Below are 26,496 nucleotides of genomic sequence, written 5' to 3' on the forward strand. Positions count from 1 at the left end.
TTAGGCTGAAGTCATGGCTTTTCTGTCTCTTTGTCCTGATATGTAAATCTACACTGATCTTTAATTAACGCTAACCAAATGTCTACGTCCATGCTAGTCAAACAGAACACAAGTGTGTGTCATATTATTTAAAATACCTTTGTCTATCTCAACCCGCATCATAATTATACTTTTTTTTAAGTTTTCGTATCTGCCCTGTAGGCAGCTTACTTGTACTTGTCATGTACCAGTCGAACTGACGAAGATAAAGCGTCAACTGTAACTGGATTGACCCTAAACTAAACATCAAAGCTGCAAAAAAACAAAACAAAACAAAAACAAAAAACCCATCAAAGATGCGAGGTTCATATTTATTCAGAGCGTCAATTGCAATTAGGTCAATCTTTGATAATATTTCAAAAAGGCCGTGTTCAACTGCAAAGCGCAAACCACTGCAACTGATCAGATGGATCTTACAATATTCTTGAACAGACTACGTTCAACTGCGGATCTCCAACTGCAATTAGGGTGTTTCTACACTGCAAATCAAAAGGACCAATGTACAACCAAAAGAGCGCGAACTGCATTGGATTGACCCGACATTAGATCTTGAAGAAGCCGCTGGGCGATCGAAGATGTTAGTATTGAACCATCTCATTGCCATCAAGATACCAGTAAGCTGCCCGCTCGCCCCTGGACAGCAAATACACTTTCCTCGTTTGGATAGCCAGGCCGACATGCTTGCCCGCGATCAACTGGCTGTCAACATAGATGTCTCAACACCAAATACACAGCACTAAGTTCCCCGCGATCGACTGAAGACCTACATTTCTGTGACGGTACCCCACGATCAACTATCGTTGAACGTGAGTTTCTAGACACTCGAAACAGCACTAAGTTCCCGTGATCAACTGGCAATCAACATGGGTGTCTAAACACCACACACAAACCAATCTTTGATCGAGCTCCCCGCGTGCTCCTATTAACGATCAACGTGTGTGTCTAAACACCAAAAACACAGCACTAAGTTCCCTGCGACCGACTGGCTATCACCAACGGTGTCTATACATATAAACATCGAAACCCAAAACCCAAACATTCAATTTTGCAATCAATTGACAATCAACATCTGTGTCTAAACACCAGAACCACTGTTCTAGCTCACCGTCAAGGATGATGAACTTGCGAAGAACATGGGTGTCGAAGCACCCAAAACAAACACAGCACAAAGACCCCGTCTTTCACACTGACTCCATCAATATCAGGTCTGGAGGTTCTCCTGCTTCCTTCGATCCTCCAACAGCGTCGGGGGGCTTTTGTCAACACTCCGTTGCTTACGCTTCGATGCTTTCGCCTTCTTCTGTCGGCCCCCCCACCCCCTCCCTTCCCCCAAACAAACACACACGAACACGCACATACCCTCTATTTTCCTACGTTATATTTATTCCTGTGACGCGAACACACACACAAACAAACACACACACACACACATACACGCGCGCGCGCACAAACAAACACACGCACGCACGCACGCATGTAAAACACGCATACAATCCCACGCTCTCTCTCTCTCTCTCTCGAGCAACACAAAGAGTCTGATTATTAAAGTTTTGGTAAAAGTTGGTTACCTGTTTGTTTAACCCTAGGAGCCCACGCACACACACACACGCACGCTCATGCACATGCACGCATGGCTCTCTCTCGCTCTCTCTCTCTCTCTCTCTCTCTCTCTCTCTCTCCTCCCCCCTCTCTCCCCCCCCCCCCCCTCTTTGCCTCTCCACCCTGTCCTCTCTCTCCCTCCCTTCTCTCACCTTTCTTTTGCCTCCCTGCGGAGGAATGTCACGGTTCTGCATGGCCATCTCCCTCCCCCTCTCTCTCCCTCCCTCCCTCCTCCCACCTTTCTTTTTGCCTCCCTGCGGAGGAATGTTTACGGTTCTGCATGGCCATCTCCCCATCGATCGCCATGGCTGAGCTCCTGCTCGTGTTTTTGGCTCCATTAGCGAGAACATAAAGCATTTTCACACACGGAATGGCATTGTCTGGACCGGACATAACAGACATCGGGAGGATCAGGGCGAGCCGTTTGAGCATTTTACGACTCTTTCAGGGGCACTTTCACCTTCCCCTTTATGTTTCAAGCTAAAGTAGGTCTGTGTTATTTACGTTGGTCTTTTTATTTTGCAGCACTGCTCTGTCTTTTGTGTTATGCATGCGCTCTTCGCGGTTGTTTCTCTTGCAGACCCTTTTCAAAACAACGTCCTCAATTTGCAGTTTGTTACGAGGCTTTTTTGGAGTGCTTTGGCTTGTTCGTTTGTGTTTTTCTAGTGCAGTCATTCCTGACGTGAAGGTGCATTCTTCTTAACGAAGAGCAACTTGATTGCAGGTTTACTTCGGTTGTAGCTATAAACTCTCTCTATCAGATCTCTGGCAAGTGCATTCGTGTCCATTTTTTTTCTAAGAAAAGAAAGAAAGTGTAAAGCATGTATGGCCTGCTGAATCCATTGCTGTGTAGAAACTCCTAGCGGTTTTTTGCCACCCTCATCGCTGAAGATGTTCCTCCAGGAGCAGTGAACTGGGTGGCAGGAGTGAAGGGAGAGCATCGTGGTGCATTAACTCCCATGACAGTGATGCAGCGGGTAAGGGGAGACAATGCTCGCAGCAGATACAAGCAAGGGGGACAACCACTGAGAGAGATTAACTCAAGATGTATCGCTTTGTGTCTTTGTTACATATCAGGACAATCTGCTAAGCTTTGGGAGGGATTTTCTGCCCGAGTTGTAAAAAGTTGGAGGTTTTTGGCGTGCCGCGTGCGGAGTGAAGTTATTCGAACGAAACACGCACCTTTTGTTTCTTGCGCTGTTGTCTTCTGTCGTTTTCATTTTTGCTCGCTAGTTTCTGCAAGAGATTATTTGTTTCTTTCCCGCTTAGATTTTCAAAGAAGGTTTTATATTTATAATGCTACAATCCACTCAACCCCCCCCCCCCACCACCATACACACACACCACCCTCCTCACCCTCCTCATCCCTGGCTCTATTTCTTAGCCATTCTCTTATTTAAGAATAAGAATACTTTATTATCTCATAGAGAAATTTTAGGGCAAACAAAGCAAAACTGGAGAAAGCGAAGTCAGTGCGGTGTCAATGTCAACTTACGAAGCCTTACGTCGATGATTTTTTAGTGGCAACATTGGTTACTTTGCAAGGTTACATTTTGTGTTTGCGTTGGGTGACATGTTCGCTCTTTTTGGGTGACCGCATGTACACCCCTGCAGCGTCAGAACTTAGTGCGAGTCTGGGAGAGCTTGCCCTGCCAATTACGCCCGCCAAAATATCACAGCCGTCACTGCATCCTGAAAATATGGTCCACAGAAGGAGGGGTAACAAAGGCCCACATGTAAAAGCCGGGGTATGCTTACACCCACGCTCACCTTCGTGTGCATCGTTCAACAAATTGCACCTGTCAGAAATTGATATCAGAATGGTCTCAATGTCCTGGAATAATGCCTGCCAAAATCTAATATCAGAATGGTCTCAGCACTGTGTTTGCAGTCAGGCTACTTGGTACTTCATCGACATCCTGCAGTACACTCTTTCCATCTGCTAATATATCAAAATTGAAATAGGATCCTGTTAAAATGCGTGTCAGATAGAGAGACGGTGTTTTCGTACGACAAATCCTTTTTATATTCACAGTTGGCATTATCCGGCTAAAACGCCTGTCAGATTGAGAGACGGTGTTTTCACAAAGGTGCTTATACCCACTATTCGATCAGTGAATGTTCCCCCGAATGCCGGATCCGTAGTTCCGTTTCATCATATCCTGCTAATATTGCGAGCGGGGAGACTGAGTTGATCTCAGTGATTCTCTGTGTGCCGGTCGTGTGCAGGCTTACGTTCCCACATCGACTCCCACCATTGTTCAGCCACTTACGTCTGCCAAAACATCAGATTGTCATGATATCCTGCCTATTTCTTTGGCAGGAGGAATCATCGTGTTGAATGTTGTTGATGCAGAATGTTGTCATGCTAGATTTTCACACTCACTGTCTCCAATCTCCTTACGCACACTGGTTCGTCGTTTTTTTGCCAAAGTACCAGACGTTTTTAAGATCCGGTTAATGCTGCCATCAGGAGGACGAGATTTCTTGTTGGGTGTTTTCTCTCGGGGTGTAAGGATCAAGCATAGGAAACGTGTCTGCCACGTATTGACACAGATTGTGTTCGATAATTCAAACTAAGTTTTCCTTGCTGTTTTTCTCCTTTTTTTTTTTTCCTTTTATTTTATTTTTATTTTTTTATATATGACTAAGTGCCAAAAGGTGCGCACGAAAAGCGGACAAAGGGGCTAAAAAATAAAAGTTGACAAACACGACTGATATTGTGATTTTTGTTAAGACAACAGATGCTGGAACCCAATTACGAAAAGAAAAGATAAATTTACCCAAATGATTTTACAAATAACGATAATTTTGTTCGTTATATCATTCAAAACGGCACTGAGTCATAGCATTAAGGTTATCTCGCACGTTTTTAAAGCTAGGGCTTTGAAACTTGGCACACAACCAAAGTATAATGACCTCCAGGTATGGTGCACATCACACTAAACAACATTGAATTTCAAGGTCACAGCGAGGTTAAATTTCCTTTGCAAACTGGAAAATTGTCGTTGTCACGTCTTACATGTTTTAATACTAGATCAGTTAGACTTTACATACTTCACATACTTTCAGCATTTTTATAAAACCTCATTAAAAGTGACCTGCTTGTTAATCTTTGTCAAAGTTCAAGGTCACAGCGGGGTCACATCTGGTCCAAATGTGGAATATTTTCAATTTATTCAGCGCGTTTATAGCACGAGCTTTGAAAATACACACAGTTCTAGTGTATAATGTTCACACACGATTAAAGTCTGGTTGAAAAAGTCAAGGTCACAGCAGGGTCGCGTTGAGGTCAAACATATACATTTTTCAATGAGGTTTTCTCATATGTTTTTGAAGCTAGGGCCTTGAAACTTGGCACACTACGCAAGTTAAATTAAACCTCATCAAATTCCAAGGTCACAGTAAGGTTAAAGATCCTTTAAGGATATTTTCTAAAAAAGGTGACCGCCTGGTTAATGTTTGTCAAATTTCAAGGTCACAGCAGTGCCATCTGGCTTAAACTTTGAAAAATTGTCAATTTCTTCAACTAGTTTTATAGTGTTTGAAGTCATTCACACATGATGAAAGTCTGGTTGATAAAATCAAACGTCAAGGTCGCAGCGGGGTCGCATTGAAGTCAGACACATACAATTGTCATTTTCACGAACGCCTTTTAAGCAACACCTTTGAAACTTCACACATTCCAAAGTTTTGATGTTGTTTGGTTATAATCAAAGTGTGGTCAATTTCCATGATTGAGAGCATTCAGAGGGGTCAAGTTGAGGTCACACAAAAGAGATTAAATTGTCGACACAACAGATGAGACTGGCTACCACTGTTTATTTTAATACACTTTTATGCAAATTTTAAATTGTGTTCAACCATATACACCAAACTCACCCAAACTCCTGAAACATCCAAGAAAAGGAAAAATGTGTCCAAGCAAGGAAAAACGCCATTTCTTCAAAGGCTGGAATAACTACAGAGGCAGCCGCGTCATTACACACAATGCAATTACGTCATACATCATACATTTCTATGAGTCATGTTGAATGGAATGGTGGCATGTGCCTCTATTCTAGCTAACAACAAAGCTGAAAAAATGAATATTATCTGTTTGTTTTGTTTGTTTTACCCGTACGAGACCTTTCTGTGACCTTGACATGTGACAAGGATCTACCTTAACTTCTTTAAGTCGGAGTTGAGAGTTGTGTGATGTTTGAAGGCTCTCCCTTTAAAAAAAACTGAGATAATGATGCATTTTCGTGTTTTTGATTTGCCCATGTGACCTTGAGATTCGACAAAGGTCAACAAGACTTTAACCGTGTATGGGGGCTATTAAGCCCAAAAATGTGAACTTTCAAGGTTCTTGCTTTGAAAAACTCTGAGAAAAAGGTTATGTTTTTTTTTTTACCCACACGAGACCCTGCTATGACCTTCACATTTCTCAAGGATCAACCTTGAATTCTCCATGTTGAACAATCATTAAGCAAAAGCGTTGTTTGAAGTTTGAAGGTTCTAGCTTCAAAAATCTCTGAAAAAATATGTTTCATCCGTTTTCTGAACCACATGTGACCCAGCCGTGACCTTGAAATCTGACAAGGGTCAACAAGACTTTTACCATGCATGGGGGCGATTAAACCCCAAATGTGTGTGAAGTTTCAAGGTTTCAACTTAAAAAACGTCTGAGAAAAATATACATTTTCCTTTTTGGACAATGTGTTGCACGCAAGACAACACGACAAACGCTCGTGTTATCATTCTTTTACTTTAAGGTCGACTTGCGTGCCCGCTCTTTCGCTAATCTCAATTAAAATTCATCTTAGAAGTTCGGTTTTATTACGCTTTTAATTAAGAAGATTAAACTAAGACAACAAATAGTTAGTTTTACCCATTAAACTCGATAAGGTAGTGACATTTTATGTTGAACGCAAGAAGGTGTCGCACGCAAGATCTGAAAAAATGTTGACGACATAATTTCAACACTTGATAGCGCAATCGTGGTTCGTGATTTCTTCACAAATTTTGAACACAGAATGTGTCACGTGGTTCCGTAAATGAAGTAGATCTTTGTACATGTAAATTTTGTTTTTAAAAGAAAATAACCGTTAATTACCGAACATTTTGTCGCACGCAAGATATGACGAAATTTTCAAATCGTTTTCAAAAATGCTGTTCAAAAGTTCTGCAGTCTTTGCTGGATTACTTGAAAGACAGCAGTTTGATACACCGTTATCGCTTGACGTGTCGACATCAATTCCAGAGTTTTTGAAAAAGAAATTTAGTAAATATCTGCGATTGAAAAATGTATGCCGTGATGACGAATCATCTTGCGTGCGACACCTTAAAATTCGGTTATCGAAAAAAAAAAATTCTCTCGAGATTTAGATTTGACGTTTGGTCTCGTCTGTAAAGCGATGTTTCAGGCATTCAATCAAACTAAATGCAATTCATTTGTGCTTCTTGTTATTTTTCTGTGGCATATTCAAAACACGAGGTATCACGATGTCCTTTTTCAGATGGCCGGTTTTGGCGTTATTTTTGACTTTAAACAAAGATAACTTCAAAACCGTTCAAGTCAGACACACGAAATTATGTCCACTATCTCTTCGCACATTCATCCACACACACACCAATTTTCAGCAGACACACGTTTTTAGAAACATTTTTATTGTAAAACAAAGTCGTCTTCTGTTCTGTGAGCACCTTTTGGCACTTAGTCATATATATATTTTGTTTTTGTTTTTTTGTCTCATCTCTTTTTCAAAAAATGTGTCGCATTGATCATAATCCGCCATGAAATTTCAGGAATGTTTATGTGAGCACTTACCATAAGTTTTAAACTTGTTGTGCTCCTTCTTAATGATGTTGTTATATTATCATGTGTCTGTTTATGAATAAAATACTGTTTAAAGGAACGTGTCTGCCAAAACATTGATGCTGCGTCATTAAGTTTACCTAAAAAGTACCGTTGCAGAAAGTGGTGTTCTGAGAGTCTTCGCTAACCCTTTCCTCGCGTATGCAGGTTAGTAGAGGAATACACTCACTGCGAACTCATTGCAAAGACTTCAAATTCATTCGTAAGGGGACCATCGTACGAAACAAATCAGAATGATTATTCTTATTCACTATGAGCGCAATTGTACTCTATGGAATTGACACATTCAGAATTCAGCTGTACCTATTGTTCAAGTCATCTACTTCTGCCTAAATGTCAAATTGCTGGCAAGTACCACACTAAAACCTGCAAGAGAAGGAAGGGACATCCTGTCGAGCGTCCTTACCTAGGGTACACACACCCGTGTCCACACCCCGATCCACCCGGGGTTGTGTTTGCTTTTCTGGGTGCTCCTCATCTTGCAACAGTTTGGATTCTGGCATCATCTTCAGCCAGACGCCGTTGACGTGTAGTTCTAAGCAGTCTGAGAGTGCTTCGGCGCCCGGTGGGTGCAGTGATGATTTGTTTTGTTAAAGGTGGAGAGGCTGCTACTGAGATTTTTAAAGGGCCATTTGGGCTTCAAGACTTCAACGGTAGTTTTGGAGCAAGGTTGAGCTGTGCTTGAGTTGGGCTTTTAAACGTATTACCATTACGTGAACTTAACTGACCATTGACGTTAAATCTCAATTTCATGTTTAAAGGATCTAGTAGAAACAGTAAGCTTTGCAAATAAGACAAGATTGATGAAGAATAATAACTAGTGATGTGGCGTGTGTTCAGTTAGAAGACTCTTCAAGCGCATATCTTTTCACTGTTTTCTAATCAGAGGCAATTGCACAACAGCCGCAAATTTGGTGCTTGTTTTTTGTGATTTTATTGTTCGGTCTTCTTATTCCAGCTGATCATGAGCAAGCGCAACGAGTCAGAGTATGATGATATTTTGACGACAGGAAACTTTCTTCTTGTCTGTGGTGTCACGTGACGAATGCAGCGTCCCCTAACGGCTGCAGCTGCATCGTGAATTTGTTTGTTAAGACTGCAAGCACATGTCATCGCTTCCTGTTTTCTTACATCCAGCGACCCTCTGCGCTAACAGGGGATACTAATACGTCACATGCGATTAGAAACAATAGATCGTGAGAACAGATCGTGTTCTTCCCTCCCTGCTCTCTGTTGTTATCACTTTCTGAGTTCATGTGGGCTTTAGGAGATACGTGGTGTGCGGTATCGGGAGAAGAAGATGGTGAGAAAGTTCGTGTTTGTGGCGTCCCAGGTTGGTGACAGTGTTACATGAGGTGTTTTCTTCCTAGTTAACTTCCGTGCATTTTCCCACGATCCCGTGTTTGTTTGTTTTTTCATGTTAAACACGTTAAAGTGTAATAGGCAAGTTTGCTTCAGAGCTTGTGTTAGATTTGTTAAGAAAATAAATCTTACGATAAAATTGTGTATATGGAACAAAGCAATGTGTGTGTGTGTGTGTGTTTTTTTTATAATATATTTACTACAGGCCCCAAAACATAAAATTAGGACATAAAAGACGAAAAGAGGCTGGTCAAAATAATGGAACGTAAGACATTCTTGCATGAAAAGACAACAAATACAAATGTAATATGCATGGCTTTGTGAATTACCTTGAAAATGTATCTCTGCATGGACAAGGGCCAATGAGTATACGCATCTATTTTTTTTTTTTTTTTGCAATCGTCTGTCTGCGAACTTCGTGTAGTTTTCCATATGTTGCAAATACGAGCATATTATGCAGAGTCGTTTTCCGAAAGGCACACCATTTGTTGATGATCGATGAGGTCAATCATGCATACTTAGATATTCAAATTAAATTCATTGAAATCTGATTACTGCCGGGCATCATGTGGTTGCGTGTCATCGATACGCTAACAAGCTGTGGCGCCCCCTGGTGTAAATCCTAATTTGTGCATGTTCTGTAACGAAGCGAGAAAGAAGCGTTTCGCTGGCAACTGGTTATGCTGTAATATAATCCTTCCAGATGTTCATGGGGTTTTGTTTTCCCAAGAAGCTGATACCGGCTTTGCGCATGAATATCCATACTAAAAAACTTAGAAACATGTATTGACTGGAAGATCGTTTGGTGTGCATTTTACAAATTTGAGGCAGCACACAGATTTTACAAGTAAATACATTTGAAAAGATACTGCGAACAACAATAAATGACAACAACCACTGCAAATAGTTAACAGCAGATTGCGCAGCACGCAGGAGAACCATTTCGGCAGTGGCTGCTCGTTTTGATATCCAAATTGTCAACTTGCATTGATTTACGGCACAATCTTTCACATGTCGTTGTGAAATTTTGAGCTGATTGTTCCACATTCTGATTTCCAGATTTCAGATCCGTTTCATCAACCGGCGCTTTGCTGCCCAGAAAACCCAATTAGAAGTTGGAAGTATTGCACCGGTGGCTTCTTGGTTCGATTTCCGACCCTCAAACACACCACTTACGCCGCTTTACTGCGCAAAATGCAACATTGCGCTTAAAAAGTAGAAGTGTTAGCAAAGAAATAAGAGACAAATCACCCTCATTATTTTTTTTTTGGGGGGGGGTCTCTTGCTTCTTGTCTCTGTAGTGTAATTTGAGAAGGATAAAGTGAACAGTAGCCAGCCCAATCAGGAACTGACCGGATCGCTGTTAGCGGATCAAGTTCTGGCGCGATGCCGGGAAACGGGTGTCGCGGGGAAGATTAAGCAGATTGCGACGCCCATTGCATTGTAGCCGCAACCATTTTTTCGCCATTTTGTGCGAGATTTTGACGTCAGCTAATTGCGAGCGAGAGAGGAATCAAATTGGCCAGATTCCCAGACGGCGTAGCCAAGAGAAGTGTTTGGGGGAAAATGGAAGGCCTGGCGAACAGTCTGAGCAGTAAGATGATGAATTGATTCTTAATTGGCTCGGCTTTGCTTCTGAACAAGCAAGGAGACTGGGGTGAGTGAGGGTTGCCGCCATTTTGTTCAGGGGAGTGAAATATTGCCTCATTTGTCCCCCGTGGCTTGGCCCAAGGTCGCAGTCTTGTGAGTTGGAGACGGAGTCAGGAGGAATGAATTGGTATGCTGATGGTCTTGTCTGGTCTGCTGGTCACACTGAAGCTGTGGTCCCGTCTGTGGTCTTACTGATGTCGTTAGCATCTTGGCTCTACTGATGTAGTTGGCATTAGGCAAGATTGCCGGGCAAAGTCGGTCGTTAAAGTAATCCTAAGTTTGCTTATAAAAGTTGGAGAAAAGTTCGAAAATGTTCAACGAACTTTCTTGTGGGAAGGCTGTGTTTTGGCATCAGCTTATAAAGTGACAAAAGACGTATGCTGCTACTGATTGTGATATATCGGTACGTCGTCGGGGATATTACTGAGGATCACATTATATGACCGTATGTCTTGCGTATTGGTATTCAAAGAACATCACAAAACTTCAAAGTAATGTGTCTATGGCGTGCTGTTTTCGTTGACATAATTATTGCTGATTTTATTTGTCCAAAGTGTTTGTCCTTCTCCTTATCCTCCTGTCTTCACTTTTTTCTTTCCTATTCTTTCACTTCTTCCTCTTCCTCTCGGAAATTCGATCTGCATCTCCCCCTTCTCACCCTCTCCCACACTCACTCACATCACACAACCGCCTTTTTGGTACCTTATTTCTTGTCCTAGAAGCTTTCGAGCGTTTTCTACCCAGAACCCTTTGATTACTTTGGCTGATTTTGTAAGACGATTGTCAAATCCACGTCCACTGTCAAGCTTCTCCTGTCGGGGCTTTATCGTAACATCACACAGCGAAATGAATACCTCTCCTACACGAACAATCTCGCTTCGAACAATTTCCGAAAACAAACATCGTCAACATGGCGAGAATGATTGTTGACTCGGCCTCCGTGTTTATTTATTTTCCGTGTAGAAAGCCAGGTTTTTGTTGCGAGGAGATTCGTCTCGCTACAATCCCCTGCCTGATTTCCGAGTGAAATGTTTATATTTGAGTGGAATGAAGTCATTGTTGGACTGATTACCAAGTGTAGGGGTGGCATTTGAATCGAATGAAATCATTGTGAGACTGATTATACATGCCTGCTGCCCGAGATCCGATGGGAACGCACGTCCTGCGTAATTTCTCCAATTGCGTCTTCCTGACGCGTAACATTTTATGACGTCGACAGGCAGACAGTCCCTTTGGCCGTAAATGATGTAACGATCATGTCTTTCACAATCCTGCAACTGGTTCCTCCCTGCCGAGCGGTTGAGCCGTTAATCTGCGGAAGCAGATTACGAGTTAAGACATTGTCGGATGTTGACGCCAATAATCGCTGGTGCTTTTTTTGACGGAGGCAGTGATCGATTAGAGGGTTAAAATGAGTACTTGGACCAGGTTGTTGACGTGTGATGCCATTTTTTAGAGCTTGTTGTTTTCAAGCAAAAATGCCGGCTTTCGCCTTGCGTGGACTATGTATAGGTTACAACACGAGTGGTTTTTTTATATAGCTTGTATTTCAGTCAAGACCCAGCGGATGAATATCATCGGGAGACACGAGCCTCTGGCGAGTGGCTCTCGATTGATATTCCCGCTGGGTCTTGACTGAAATACAAGCCATATAAAAAACCACGAGTGTTGTAATCTGTATATCCCATTCTACCATCAAACACAAAGTGTAGACTACTAGCGGCACTGTTGCGATCTGTGCAGGGTAAAACTGTTGCCAGCGAGACTTAGCCCTTTTGCAACCTTAAACTAAGTGACCGTCGCTGAAAAAATAAAACGAATGAGTGCATCGATAAGTACGCGGTAACACTACTTTCAGACCATTTAAAAGCTTTAAGTAAAGGTTCATAAGTTGCAAGAAAGTAATGAAGTCGAATAGAAATTAATTTAGTTGAAGCGCACAATTCTTTTGTTTTGCGTTTCAGGTCGGCAGAACGGGCGAAACGTGTTTGGGACCCATTTGGCTTACTCGATTCAGAATCGATTCCACGTTGTTTTTCTCGAACGTGTGTTGACAGCTTATTGACAGAGAAGCAAATTTTAGGGAACAAATATGTAGGTTTAGATTTAACCATTTGCTCCCTATTTGAAATGTATCTACGTGATAAACTGTTTTGCGAGTGTGTTTGCATGGATGAACTTAAACTGGTATGGGTGAGGAAAACGCGACCGACACGTCTGTCACCGCCGATTGATTGCATTTTGAAGGAATATGACTGGATTACGGAAAAATATGTGGACTTACTGCAGAGCCAGGCAAAAGAGTAGACTTGCTCGCAAAACACGTGAAACAGCCGATGTTTGATAGCTGAAGGCGCACACCAAAACACACTACCGACAGATTCTCAAAAGTCGTCTGCTAACGATGCAAGGGGAGTGTACTCGTGTTTTTGTTTTGGCTCGCTAGCATCTGGTTATCTTGTAAGTTGAATGTTCGTTTTTTTCGACCTGCATTGCTTTCATAATGAAAGAAACTTTTGCTTATTGCATCTCATACATCAGATCAGTTCTGAGATTCATTTTTGCGTGCAACTGATATGGTTTTCTGAGCCGTGCAATACGATTTTAGAACTTCATACAAATGTGTCACATTGTTCGGCGCGAGGTCAAAGGTCGGGAGGAAAGTAGTCCTTTGCCCAAATCGGAATCTGCACTATCATATATTTTTTGGAGTCCATGATGTATTTATTGAGCTATAAAAATACAACATATATACCCATACTGAAGTAACAGAGACAAAGAAGGGAGGTCATGGGATATTTAAAAATATATTTTTAAACAGTTTTTTTATTCAGTTGCATAAATACAAAGCCGTAATTGGAAGTTATAATAAGGGGGGCACAACAAGATAAACTTATAAATGTGCTCTTAGAAACATTTACAAATATTGAGTGATGTCTTATTGACTTTCATTGTGGGTTCATCTTTACACAATCCACACTTAGACAATTATTAGATCTACCGTTTGTTTGTTCTATGGGGCGAATTTCATTCTTTTCATTCCAGCTTTTGTTCTGCACACTTACACACGCAATATGTGAATCGTTCATTCATGTATGGAATCGACAATTAAATGCATATCTTGTATTAACCTATTCAATCTCACTGCTACGAACACCACGTGCCGTAATTCCTTTCTGTGTAAACACATCGTTCGGTTGTCAAAAACAGTGTTGTCACGTGGCATGAGACCTCTCGCACATTTTTTGACTCGGAAATTGCTTTCTCTTCTTTCAACGTGCGTGGTAACACTGTTAGTAACCCGCCACTTCTTCCGCTACTCAGAAATTGTTAGCTAATCAGGAAGTTGTTGCGAGGTGTGATGATGTTGGTTAGGGTGGTTTTTGTTCTGTTATTGTTTTGTTTTGTTTTGTTTGTTGCTCTCTCTCTCTCTCTCTCTCTCTCTCTCTCTCTCTCTCTCTCTCTCTCTCTCTCTCTCTGTGCGCGCACGCACGCACACACACACACACACATACACATACACACACACACAAACATATACACACACACAGGCACACACACACACATACACACACACACACACACACACACACACACACTCACACACACACACACACACACCTTTACGAAATGTTCCTGTTCATAATTGCACAGGTCCCTTTTCTGTCAGCGGTTGGTTTTGTTATTTCGGACACTAGAATGTGATGGAAACTGTCTTTGAGAGTCGGATTTCTCAGGGATGAAAGAGTCATCTGTCCTTTGCCTTTGCTAGGTAAGAGCGATAAGCAGCATCCCAGTCATCGTCATCAGTTTAAGCTAATTATACCTATCAACATATTCATGGGAAGCAGCAATGCTGTGATCATATACCCTTATAACTAGTAGCTTCCATCTTTCTGCCTTGAAAATTGCAAAGTACATTGTTACATCGGTTTTGAGTCTCCATGTACAGTACTTCCAGACCGTGTTTTCTGGAAAGTCTTCTTAAAATCAATATTTGAGGCTCCATTCTGTTCTCAATGTATCGTAGATCGTTGGGTAGAAGGGACCAGAGCATCACGTCTTTCGTGACTCACACATCTGTTGTCCAAGAGCCTCTAGCTGTCTCTCTCCTGATTACGTGGATGGTGTTAAATTTCATCGAAAGCAAAAATGCGTCCTTTCCATCAGCGTCCTACCAGTTGTTCAAAGGTCTCAGGGTGACATTTGTTGCCTTTGCAAATTTACATTCTGTTCTCCATTGACCTTTAATCCCTTCGTTACCTCCCTTTGTTTCATCAATGTCTGATGATGCATTGTTGGGTGGCAGAGAGATGACGCCATTTGCATTAGAATGTGAGCCGCTTCTCATGTTACATGACTGGTGGCGGTTTTGACGTAACAGCCCATGTCTGCGTCGCATTCAGAGCTTCCTACCCTTCCGAAATAGTCCCCTTCCATAGTCAACTCTGAAGGCTTGCGTAGTTGGGTACAAAGGGGAAGTTCCTCGCAGTCTTGTCATGACTGATCCGGGTTCTTATGCCAACAGTTACTATGGCGGCGTTGGGACTGGGAGAGCATAGTAGCTGATCTACTTTTGTCACTTTCTGTCATGGTGCTGTCATTTTGAAAACTGATTGGAAGAGAGTAAAATGTTTCTCCCAGTTATGTTTCAGATCCTTGGAAGAGTATAATATGTGTTAGTACTATTACTTCTCTAGTATTTTTTTCTGCTGCTGCTGCTGCTGGCTCTTATTCAAATGCTTATTTTGCGGTTTTTGCTTTCCGACTCGTTGAGTTGTGTAATGGAGGACTTTTCGTCAGTAGTTTGGCTGGTGACTGGGTGCACGAGCTCTGGTTTTGTCATCTCGTGCATTTTGTTTTCTTCATGTTCATTGGTGGAGGTGTAGATTGCTTGTTGGCTGGGTGTCAAATGCAGTATTTCCAGACTCGACATCGGCCTTATTTTTCGTTTTTGGAGAGCAGAGAGCAGGTGCTTGTCAGTGCGGCTCCCAGTGTCTGTCTGGTACAAGCTGATGGCGTTTTTGTCACTCCATCAAATCTCGTCCATTTTGGGGGGGAGTGTGAAGAGCGTCCAGCTGGCGTTTCGCTGTCATTCTGCTCTCGGCTGCTTTCGATTTTGGTGTAGCCTGTAATATGAGGCAGTCTGTGTCCACACGAGGCTGCTAGACATGGGTTGCTTGTCATCTGTTGTGAGTGTTATAATCATCACTTTGTTGAAGTGATTGTGCTCCATTCTGCTCTTGTGTTCAGCAGTTGGCTCTTGTTTTCACTTCAGAATACTACAGTATTCCATTGTTTTTAACACACGGTTCTCTTTGTGGTTGTTCTTCCAAGTTAAGTTACATCGTGTTAAGAAATAACGCCCTGTGTGCTGTATATTTGTTTTATATTTTTTTTGTATATTCTTTTGTGTGGAATGTTCTCGTATGTACAACGGAAGTGCTCTACAAAATTATTCTCTAACACTGTTCAATAGATGTGTGTCTGTTACTTGTGCCTCACCAATTAATGATATTAACCATGATTTACCATCTTGTGTTGCAGATTGACCCTTGCAGTATAGCGGGCAGGGACGGACGTGTGAGGGAGGGTGACCAGATTTTACAGGTCAGTTCTGTCAATGAAACACAAAATGTTATACAAGGAAAACCATCGAACTTTTCTGAAGAAAAGCTCAACCCCACCGACCTTCTCAGAAAACGTCAACGTGATGGTTCAAATTGGCGGTCTTGACAATTAGAAGTAGCTTTTAAAAACACCAGCGTGAGCTAAATGCAGTTTTTGAAATAATCGTAACCAAATAAATGTTTGTCCGAAGACTGCACTGTCGTCTGTTACACTGTAAATGGTTATTGTTAAGTTTACTTGATTCAGCAAAACAGTTGTAAATGTTTTATCTGTTTGTGTACACGTTTATGTTGCTGAGTGAATTCATTTTGTGTAGATGATAAACTTTATACTGTCTGCACTAGTGACCTCATTCTGTGTGCATGTGCAAATAAACTGTATGCTTTGTGTGCACGTTGCTGAAGTGACCTCATTGTGTGCTTGCCTGTGCAGATAAACGGAGTGGACGTGCACAGTCGTGACGAGGCCATCTCTCTTTTCTCTAGTCAAGAACCAGACATCACACTGCTCGTAGCCAGACCACAGTTACAGGTAGGCTGCTGTCTGCGTCAGTTTTTGCTCTGTTATATAGTTTGTTTGTGCCTGTCTGTCTATCTGTCTGTCTGTCTGTCTGTCTGTTGTTTATTTTGCTCTTTTGTTTGTGGGGTGTTTGTTTTTGTTGTTGTTTTGTTTCTTTTAGCCCTTTTACTTTTTAGAATGTAGAAGTTTCCCTCTCTCTCTCTCTCTTTCTCTCTCTCTCTCTCTCTCTCTCTCTCTCTCTCTCTCTCTCTCTCTCTCTCTCTCTCTCTCTCTCTCTCTCTCTCTCTCTCTCTCTCTCTCTCTCTCTCTCTCTCTCTCTCTCTGCGTGCATGTGTGTGTGAATGCTTTATAAATCTGGTGTTGGAGCTGTTATCTCCCTGTCACTCGTTATTCATTCTTCAAAAACTGTTATCGCATCATTATGCTTCATAATTACTTCATAAGAAGTGCTGTAAGATTAACGGCGAAGCGTCGCGTTGCCCATAGAATTAAAGACGGACAGTTTTATGTGATAGGTGGCAGACTTCAAGGATGGATGTTATAACATCTTTCTTCTTTTCTTTTTTGTAACGAGCAGATGGCCCACGTCTTTGTTTATATATACAAAACGTTTGTTGGTTTGACATCTTAGAGGCTCTCCTTCCTTTGGCGTACATTTTTGACAAAGTATTTTGCTTGCAATCCCCTTTGAAAGAAAGAGGGCTTGTACCAACACTTGCAACTTATATTCATCAGTTTGTTGGTTTCAATTCTTGGCGTGTCTTTTTGCTTTGGCATACTTTGTGCGTAGTGTTTTTGATTCTGTAACCCTTTGAACAGACCGAGTAGTTGTACCAACACTAGTAACTTATAAGTGGAAAGGAATGGTTAAGTAGACAGAGGGAAGCAGTGAGGCTTGACATGTGTACCAAGTGTAAAAGTGCCCTTTCTTCCCCATCTAGCTTTTAACTCAAAGTACTATGGTTCCTTGTTGTGTGTATGGACAATTCCTTTGAGAGATACTTTGGCAAGGGGCGTTGTAGAGTGATTGCTTAGCTTCAGTAGTGCAGTGGAAAAGTGGAACAACAATATTTGTTTTGGTACGAGTGCTGTGAAGACTACTGCAGTCAGGAGGGAGAAAAGAATTGACTGAATACCGTTGTGAAGTATGTAGGCCGTCTTCAGTGTAGGGGGGGAATGGTGCCACTTTGCCATGTCCTTTCATTTCTTTTTAGTTTTTTCTTCTTTCTTTCTTTCTTTTCTATCTTACTTTCTTTCAATCTTGTTTTTCTTTTTTTATCATTCTGTTGTCTTTCTTCCTTTTATATCAATTTCCTTCTCTTCCTCTTTCTATCCTTTTTTCTTTCTTTTGAGGGCCTGTCGTATAGTGTGGCTGTCGAACGCACCAACTGTAGGTCCAGCAAAACAAGCATTGTCTAGTATTGGGAAGCTACCACAATAGATGGGTTTTTTAAAGACTTGTTCAGTTGTTCTTCAAATAGCGGGGTTTTTTTGCAAGTGATGAAATGTAGATAATTGGAAACACGAATTATACGCGCGTGCGCACTCACAATACTAATCAGGTATATTTCATTGGCGAACCTCATTGTTTTACAATCTAGGTTTTGAGTAGTTAGTTCGTGTTGCAGCCTTTAGAATTGTGTCACGTAAAAGATACTGTTGACACAATCATTATATTACGTAAACGATACGGTTGACATCTGTACAATGTTATGTAAACGATACCGTTGACATAGTCAACTAAGCTGTCCCGTCAGAAGTAACTCCTTCCAGTGAAGAGGAAAATAATGACTACCAGTGTAGAATGCCATTCATACCTACCCGCAGAAACAACAACAACGCGGAACCCGCAGCAACCAGCCTTTCCATAATTGATTCATAACCGTTTTGTCAGAAGCGGTGATCGAAGCCATCTTTGTGGTATTGTTAGGCCATAACGTCTGGGGTTTCATCCCGGATCTGCGAGGTTTTCCCTCCCTGCAGCTTACCGTTGGGAGGAACGCCGTTTGAAGTCTTATCGGGTTCTGATCCACCCCGTGGGCAGGCGACAGCCGTTGGTGATAGCGGAGTACAGCGTCAACGGTGCTTCGATAGTGTCCAGCTGAGACTTTTGTGGGTTTTTTTTTTTTTTGGGGGGGGGGGGAGGTCTTGGGGTTACCCTTACCTACACGTTTGGGTTTTTGCTGGTTTGTTGTTGTTGTTGTTGTTGTTGTTGTTGTTTGTGTTGTTGTTTGTGTTGTTGTTGTTGTTGTTGTTGTTGTTAGTGTTTTGTACAGGGTTCAAGCAAAGAGGGTAGAAGCAGAGATTTCTCAGCTTCTACCCTCGTTTGTTCAAGAATATAGACAAAGTTGCCATGATCTTCGATCTTTTCTTTTATTTTTACATTTAGTCAAGTTTTTGTTTTTTTGCTGTCCCGTTTTCGTTTGTGCCGCTTATTTTTTTAGGGTGCAGGGTTCAAAGGTTTTGACAAGGTAGCCGTCGGGGCAAGAGCTAAGGATAGGGGTAGAAAAAAGAAGATGGTGTATGTGGGGGAGGGGGGGCCGTCGGAGTAAAGGATGTGTGGTCTTGATTTAGTCGCCCCTGTTGTTTTTCCCACACAGATTAGCCTCCAGTGCGGACTTTGATGTTGAGGGTGAAGGGGGGAGGGGGGGGCAGGTTGGTCCTTTGTGTCTGCGATACAGCTGATTGTGTGACTACCGAGTCCAAAAAAAACTTGAGTTCAAGGGTGAAAGTTAAGCGGGTGTAACACTCTGCGAGTTTAGCCAACCTACAAGATAAAGCTGATTGCTTACGATAAAACCCATTGTTATCTCAGGGAAGAGGGGTTCGTTTTAAAACGGTTTGGTGTAGCACAAAGAGGATTGCTGATGATAAAATTCATTGTTGTCACCATTGCGGGAGATGTGTGGGTTTCAAGTGGTTCAAGTGAGATTTATGAAAGTGTTGTTTCTTCAGCTCAAAGTGCATTGGTGGTTACATGTCTTCCGTCGCGAAGAGTTACCTTTACGTCTTCAGATACTGAAGTTTAGATACTCTTATACCTTACTGAATGCTAACCTCTTCAGTTGAACCTCCCATGTAAGAACCGAGACATCCCTCCTTGTTAAATCCTGCTTTCTTCGATGTTTGTGTTCATAACGTCTTTAAATTTACCTCAATTTAGGACCTGATTTTCTCAGAGTTTTCGCGGTTTTAAAAGGGAAGGGGATGAGGTCAAACTGCACTAGCAATACACAGGTCTGTTGGTGTCCCTTGGGTATCTGCAAAAGCGGAAGATGCAGCCTCAGTGGACAGTCTCAGAGGATTTCTCCGAACTCAGCATAGCTTTTTTTCCGCTGATGAAGAAGATGGTTCCACACGTCATTCCCCGTCACGACTCAGTGACCGCAGGCAGGTACACAGGGTGCGCTAAATCAAAACAGATAGGGGGGCTAGAGGTATATCACCGTCCATCCCACTTTCTCTGTTAGTCTCTCTTTGTCTGTTTCTCTTTCTGTGACTCTCTCTCTCTCTCTCTCTCTCTCTCTCTCTCTCTCTCTCTCTCTCTCTCTCTCTCTCTATCTCTTCTCTCTCTTTTTTTCTTTTTTTTTTAAATCCCAAAGCCTCCTTGTGGTCCTGTTTCCCCGAAGATGTGTTTTGCATAGGAAGTGAGGCCTTCGGTACGGACCATAGCAAAGCTTTTAGCCCAGTTTGTGACGGTGGGGGGTCTGCACATTCTTAGTCACGTGACAGGCTCGTCAAGGGACAGAACCGGATGAGAAGTCGGAGTGGCCTCCCTTTGACTCGCAGACGGGGTTGAATTTTTGGTGGTGGTCTTCTCGCCTCTCAGAGAAAAGCGTACATGTCTTGTTGTTTCTTGTTTCTTCTTGTGTCTTTGTACCTTGCCTTCTGATGGGGCTGTCTCGTTTCTCACACTTACGCTAAAAGAAGAAGAAAAAAAGCCGAGGAGAAAAATGTTGTTGTGTAAAGTGCTGGTCTTGGCCAGATAGTCTTTGAAGTCTGAACAACAACAGATTATTCAAAGGCGAGTTAATGCGGGCTACAGGTAGATTTTGGAACTCTTGGCCCACAGTACCAAGAGAAACACTCGACCATCACAAACTAATACACAAACTACCTCGCGCTTTGAAGTGGACTTTGTTTTAAGAGGTGTTTGTTATCTTCGGCTGTTTTGGCGGCCTAAATCCTCCCCTACAAAGAAGCACAACGATTGGAGCTCTCAGGGGCACATTAGAGGGGCTAATGCCGCAGTCTTTCTCTCCACGCTCATGCTTTGAGATTTTAAAGGTACTTTCCTTCTCGTCAAGGGGCCAAAGTCATCCACTGCCATAGATCAGTACAGTCTTTTACATTTTCATTTCATTTTTTATTTGTATTACTTTGTGGGATACAATCATCCTTCTTTTTGGACACAAGCCACAAATCTACGGTCTTCTTCCTGGGCAATTTTGTCCTGGAATAATTTGCTAGTGACACGTTTGTCATTCTACAAAATAGTTTCAGCCCCCCTCCCCCCCCCCAAAAAAAAAAACCCCAATTCTACCATTGCTCAAGAAGCAGCCTGACTTTTGGTTGTTATTTTTTGTCCAGAGGGAGGGAGTTTCTTCCCAAATATGAAAGCCTGGCCCGATATGTAGTGGTGGACATGACCATCAAACTCTTTGGGACCCCAGATGACCTCCGACGGATGGCAAATTTTGCGGAATCCCTCGGTCAACGACTGCGATGCTCGGCCAATCGAACGCAGAAGAAGAAAACGAAGAAGGTGCATGCACACAATATTTTACACAGCAAGGACTGTACCTTTAAGAGACCTAAATGCGTGTAGCAAATAAGCCAGGAGAAAGCCCAAAGCCGTGCAGCAGATGGCTTTTAGATGCCGATAATCTGTGCAGCTGTTCCGTCTTCAATGGGAGGGCGAAGACAGGGCTTGGCTCGGCAAGCCTCAACAATGCCTCCTGACACCGCTCGGCTTGGCCTCATTCTGGCATCGGGGGAATCGCCGAGTCTGCTGGCTGGATTCCATTGTGGTTCTGCGATTTTGCTGAAACCTGTTGCTTTGAAAGCGAAGGTTTGGGAACAGGTATTGGTGATATTCTAAAAACAAACACAAAACATAACAAAAAAACTTTTCGAAAACGCCTTCTTAGTTCTGACACTATTGCTTGCCCTGGTTTTGGCATGGGGGGTGGGGTGGATTTTCTGGTGGATTGATCCTTTTGGTTCCTTGGTATTCTCCGTGAAACCTGTTGCTTTGAAAGCGAAGGTGCTGGAAATGTATTGGTGAGATTCTGAAAACCTGTTGCGTTGAAAACGATGGTGCAGGAACAGTAATGGCCGTAGTTTGAAACCGTTTAGATTCTGGCTTGTAAACAGTTTTGTAAACAAAGCCTGTCTCTCTCTCTCTCTCTGCGTGTTTGTCTCATCAGTCTGTTGTTTCTGTTTTAACAACCACCTCACATCAGAATCTACAGTGTAATATATCAGTTCGGTTTAGCCTTTTTCTAATTGAAAACTTGTTTCTTCTTGTCCTCGCCCAGTTAATAGTCATCCTCCCTTCCTCCTCTCTCCCTCTCTCCGGAGGATTCTGTTTCTTTGTGTCTTTCGAGACGTCAGTGCATCGTCTGTCTTTCTGCACCCGAAATAAAAGAGAAACGTTCAAAGCAGCCTGGATCAAAGACAGTTGTGCTCGGCGTAGCCTCGCTTTTTAGTAGATCCACCACAAAGCATTGCACTATCTTGCCTCTCAGAGTTTTAGGGAGTTCTAGATTATCAGATACTAGCCGTTTCAGGCGCGTGCGCGTCTTTGATTCTCAGACTTTCAACAGATTCATAAGCTGCTGCTACTTCTGTGAGGATGGACGGACTGTGTTTGAAGATGCCTATAGTGTCTCTTTGTACGTTGAGGCATTTTTCTGGCTTGTTTTATCTCGACTTTTCATCGCTCAAGTACATCGTAAGCTACGGCTTGTTGGAAGAGAAGATCCATGTCATTATCGTTCAAGTACATCGTAGGCTGTGGCTTGTTTGAAGAGAACATCTCGTGAGGTTAAAAGGTTTAGAGAGCTTTCCAAAAGCGTGGAAAGTGGAGTATGAAAAGTAAAACAGAGGTGGGTTGATAATTATGTGATGACATGTTTTGGTGTCTTTGATCTTGCATGACTTGTTTCCTTCAGGCTTTTGCCATGATGTTATTGTTGGATTTCAGTGTGGTATTCTAATACATATGCGAGTATCGATATTGGAAGAGAGAAACAAATAATTAGAGATGTTTGCCTAGGTCGTTTAGAAAGTTTCCTTCCTTTTCGGATTTTTTTGTTTGTTTGTTTGAACTGCGAGTTGTCATACCTACCATTGTTTACTCCAATTCTTTTTTTTTTCTTTTTTTTTTTCATTTCCATCAACTTGTTTTTTAATTCAACAACAATCTAACTAAGGACAATGGGGATAAACCTTTCGTAGCGCAAGTTCTTGTTGAAATACAATTTCCAATGGAATACGCGATTTAGTTTTCTTAACTTTGCTAATGCACATTTTTGCTATCAATAAAACATGGTTAATTAACACTGATTCCTGACATTTTTCAATTCCGAATAATACATCTGTAATAGACAATAAGAAAGCCCGACCTGTCAGACTGTTCAACATTTGTTCAATATAAGTCCAAAACCTTCTAATTCGGGGACACTCATAGAAAAAGTGTTCCATGACATCCAAAATGGTTACTCCAATTCTACCGGTTCTCCAGTTTTACCGGCACTCCAATTCTACCGGCACTCCAGTTCTTTTCAATTCTACCGGAACTTGAAATGTTACCGGTACTTCAATTCTTACGATGCCTCGGCACTGCAATTCTACCAGTGTGTATTCTGCTTCTCCGTCCTTCCCGACATCAGGTTTTTGCACACCAATTTACATGTACTCGAAGTGTACTCTCCTTGTGTTTTTTCTTTCACTGTTTCGAGCTTTCGTGTTCAGGCCCCTGCCTAGATCGCTCTCTAATGAGGCTGAGGCCAAAACTGGAGTAGATCATGTGCCCCCCTCCCCCCCCCCCCCCCCCTCCCTCCCTTCCGCTCCTCAGTACTCGTATAGTCAGCACGTACAAATGACTCCGCCTTCCAATTAGCACAGATTTGTGATACCATTCCTATTATTTGTGGGCGGCGGGGTTGGTCGGTGTCGGTTTGTAACGGTTGGGTGGATGTGGGCCGGACACGTGTCTGGAGTCCGGATGGGTGGGCGGGTGTCATTGTTGTGGCTCTGATGTCTTCGTGCTAATTTGGGGTATGTAGGGGATTTGCAGCTTTGGTTGTTGTTTCTGCTTTGTGGGAATGTCGTTGAACTTCGAAGAGTGTCCGTTTTAAGGAGGGCTAGCAACAGAGGTTTACTAGTGTTCGTGAGGTGTGTCTCTCTCTCTCTCTCTCTCTCTCTCTCTCTCTCTCTCTCTCTCTCTCTCTCTCTCTCTCTCTCTCTCTCTCTCTCTCTCTCTCTCCTTCATCCACTCTCACCCTCACCCAAAGTCTCCTGTTAAATCTCACACCTGTCTGTCTCTACCCACTCCTCTCAATCTCTTTTTCTCTCCTCCCTTATTTTCATTCCTCCCTCCCCGTCTCAGCATTTAAAGACCAGGCCGACTGGCACCTCAGTCTGGGGCTATAGGTACCTGACACTAACTTACACACTGTTTATTTTTGCTGGTCCTCTGTAGGCCTGTACAGGTGAGGCGAGGGAAGGGCAGGTAGCATCAACAATTTACCTGTAGTTTACATGTGGAGGTGTCTCTGACTCCTGTTTATACCTCCTACACTACCCTCCCTGACACCAACATGATAGCTCCCATACACACTGAGGGCTGCCGCATAACGGCTTCGGGGGTTTGTTTGTGTGTTTCTCTCATTGCAGGCACTCGTTAGACGTGACACGAACACACAAACTTGTTAATGAAAGCTCTGTTAATTGAGTTCTGTGTTGTTGCTTCAGCGGATAGAAAGTGATTGGCGAGTGCCGTTAGAGATAATGACTTGTGGTGAACTTGGTGTATTGTTAATTGCCATTTGCTAAATTAACGTTGTAGTCCTTCTGTCTAATGTGTTTTTGCATGCAGTTTCGATGTGAGGTATGTTGAAGTGAGAAACTTGTGTCGCTTTACATTTATTGGACACTCTGACTGTAAATGTCTAATTTAAATAGATTGTTGTCTCAAACAAATGGCAAATAACTCAGCAGTTTTCTTTATGCTTTTCATTGCGAATAGCACTTACCGCCGTGGGAAACCCTGACTGTACTGCTCTAGTCACTGGTAGTAAATCATCAAAAATTGTAAAAACGCCTTAACCATTAATGTAACTAGGCCAGATGTCAAACGCCTCAATCATAAGTATATCTAGGTCAAGATTAACATCCAGGTTTGCTGTCGCGACTGTGTTAGTTTACTCAATACTTTGCCAAGGCGAGAATTGTGTCAAGTTTACACACTGAAACATGGGGTGTGGCGGAGAGGGACAGAATTAGGGTAATAAGCAGTTGTGCTGGGATCGCACAGGTGGGAGTATACCCAGTGTTTATTACCTGTATCCTCGTTAAATCTTGCGGAACCAACAGGTGAGAGAGAGAGACGATAATCTGTGGGGCGATAGAACCGATCGTTCGGGGTTGTTTTTTTGCGGATCATTTTCTTTATGTCTGGGTTTGTATGTGTTTGTGTCTGTCTTGCCGGGTGCCCGTATGTCTGTCTAAATACCGTCGCAGTGCCTGGATGTCTGTGGGAACTCTCTCTCGCTCTCTCTCTCTCTCTCTCTCTCTCTCTCTCTCTCTCTCTCTCTCTCTCTCTCTCTCTCTCTCTCTCTCTCTCTCTCTCTCTCTCTCTCTCTCTGAAAGAAAAAGCTACTCTGTATTTCCACACACACACACACACACACACACACACACATGTCACCTGCCAACCCCCCTCCCCTCCACCCTCCCCCATCTGAATAATTGTTCCAGTATGATGAAGGTATGCATCCTCTAATTCTATTATCTAGACCTCCAGACTGTTTCATTGTGTACGTTGCAGGGATATGTGAACCGCAACAAAAGAATTTTCCGGAAGCTAGAGAGCGCGAGGGGAGGTCAATCTTGAAGACATTTCGGTGCTGGCTTACCTCCCTTCGTATGAATATTGTTTGCATGTGTCGGTTGTGGCTTGCGTTGGTTCAAGAGGGTTAATGCAAAAGGGAGCCTACTCTGTTTTCTGGACCTCCATTGTTTTTCGCTCATATTATGACGTCGTTTAAGGTTGCCGCCCATGAAAGATGTTTTCCATTTCGCCATGCAACACAGGAAATGCAACGGTGCACCTGTTATTCTTTTATTTCAAAATGGCATCCAGTGTAAGATGTTTTCTTCCATTTTTCAATTTAGGTTAGGAAATGCAGCAGTGCACCATGTGATTCTTTATTTTATGGCTCCAGTGTTGTCCATTTCACAATAATGGTAAGGAAATGCGGAAGTGCAACTTGCAATTCTTTGTTTTAAAGGTACATTCCTTCCCGTTTCAACCAGTGTGTAATCAACCACTGTTAAGTGTCAGAGCTTCTACATAGTGTGAGAGCATCCCTCCATTGGGACACATACTAAAAATCTACAGCCTGAATAATTATTTTCTACGCAGAAAGAGAATTATTTTGCTTATGTAGGCTCAATCTGCAAAATCAATTCAGCTAATCCCCCCGCGGGTTAGGGGGAAGAATTTACCCGATGCTCCCCAGCATGTCGTAAGAGGCGACTAACGGATTCTGTTTCTCCTTTTACCCTTGTTAAGCGTTTCTTGTATAGAATATAGTCAATTTTTGTAA

General features: G+C 42.5%; 1 protein-coding gene across 1 annotated transcript in view; it reads left to right on the plus strand.

Moving 5' to 3' along the window:
- The window catches only part of LOC138965630 (E3 ubiquitin-protein ligase PDZRN3-like), a gene marked incomplete in the record, with an annotated part of 190,687 nt that overhangs the window by 136,709 nt on the left and 27,482 nt on the right, over positions 1-26,496 (plus strand). Inside the window, 2 exon segments of the mRNA XM_070337805.1 lie at positions 16,058-16,120; positions 16,574-16,672. Coding sequence (XP_070193906.1) covers positions 16,058-16,120; positions 16,574-16,672 — 162 coding nt within the window.

This window comes from Littorina saxatilis, linkage group LG4 (genome assembly GCF_037325665.1).
Source record: "Littorina saxatilis isolate snail1 linkage group LG4, US_GU_Lsax_2.0, whole genome shotgun sequence".
Classification (NCBI taxonomy): Eukaryota; Metazoa; Mollusca; class Gastropoda; order Littorinimorpha; family Littorinidae; genus Littorina; species Littorina saxatilis.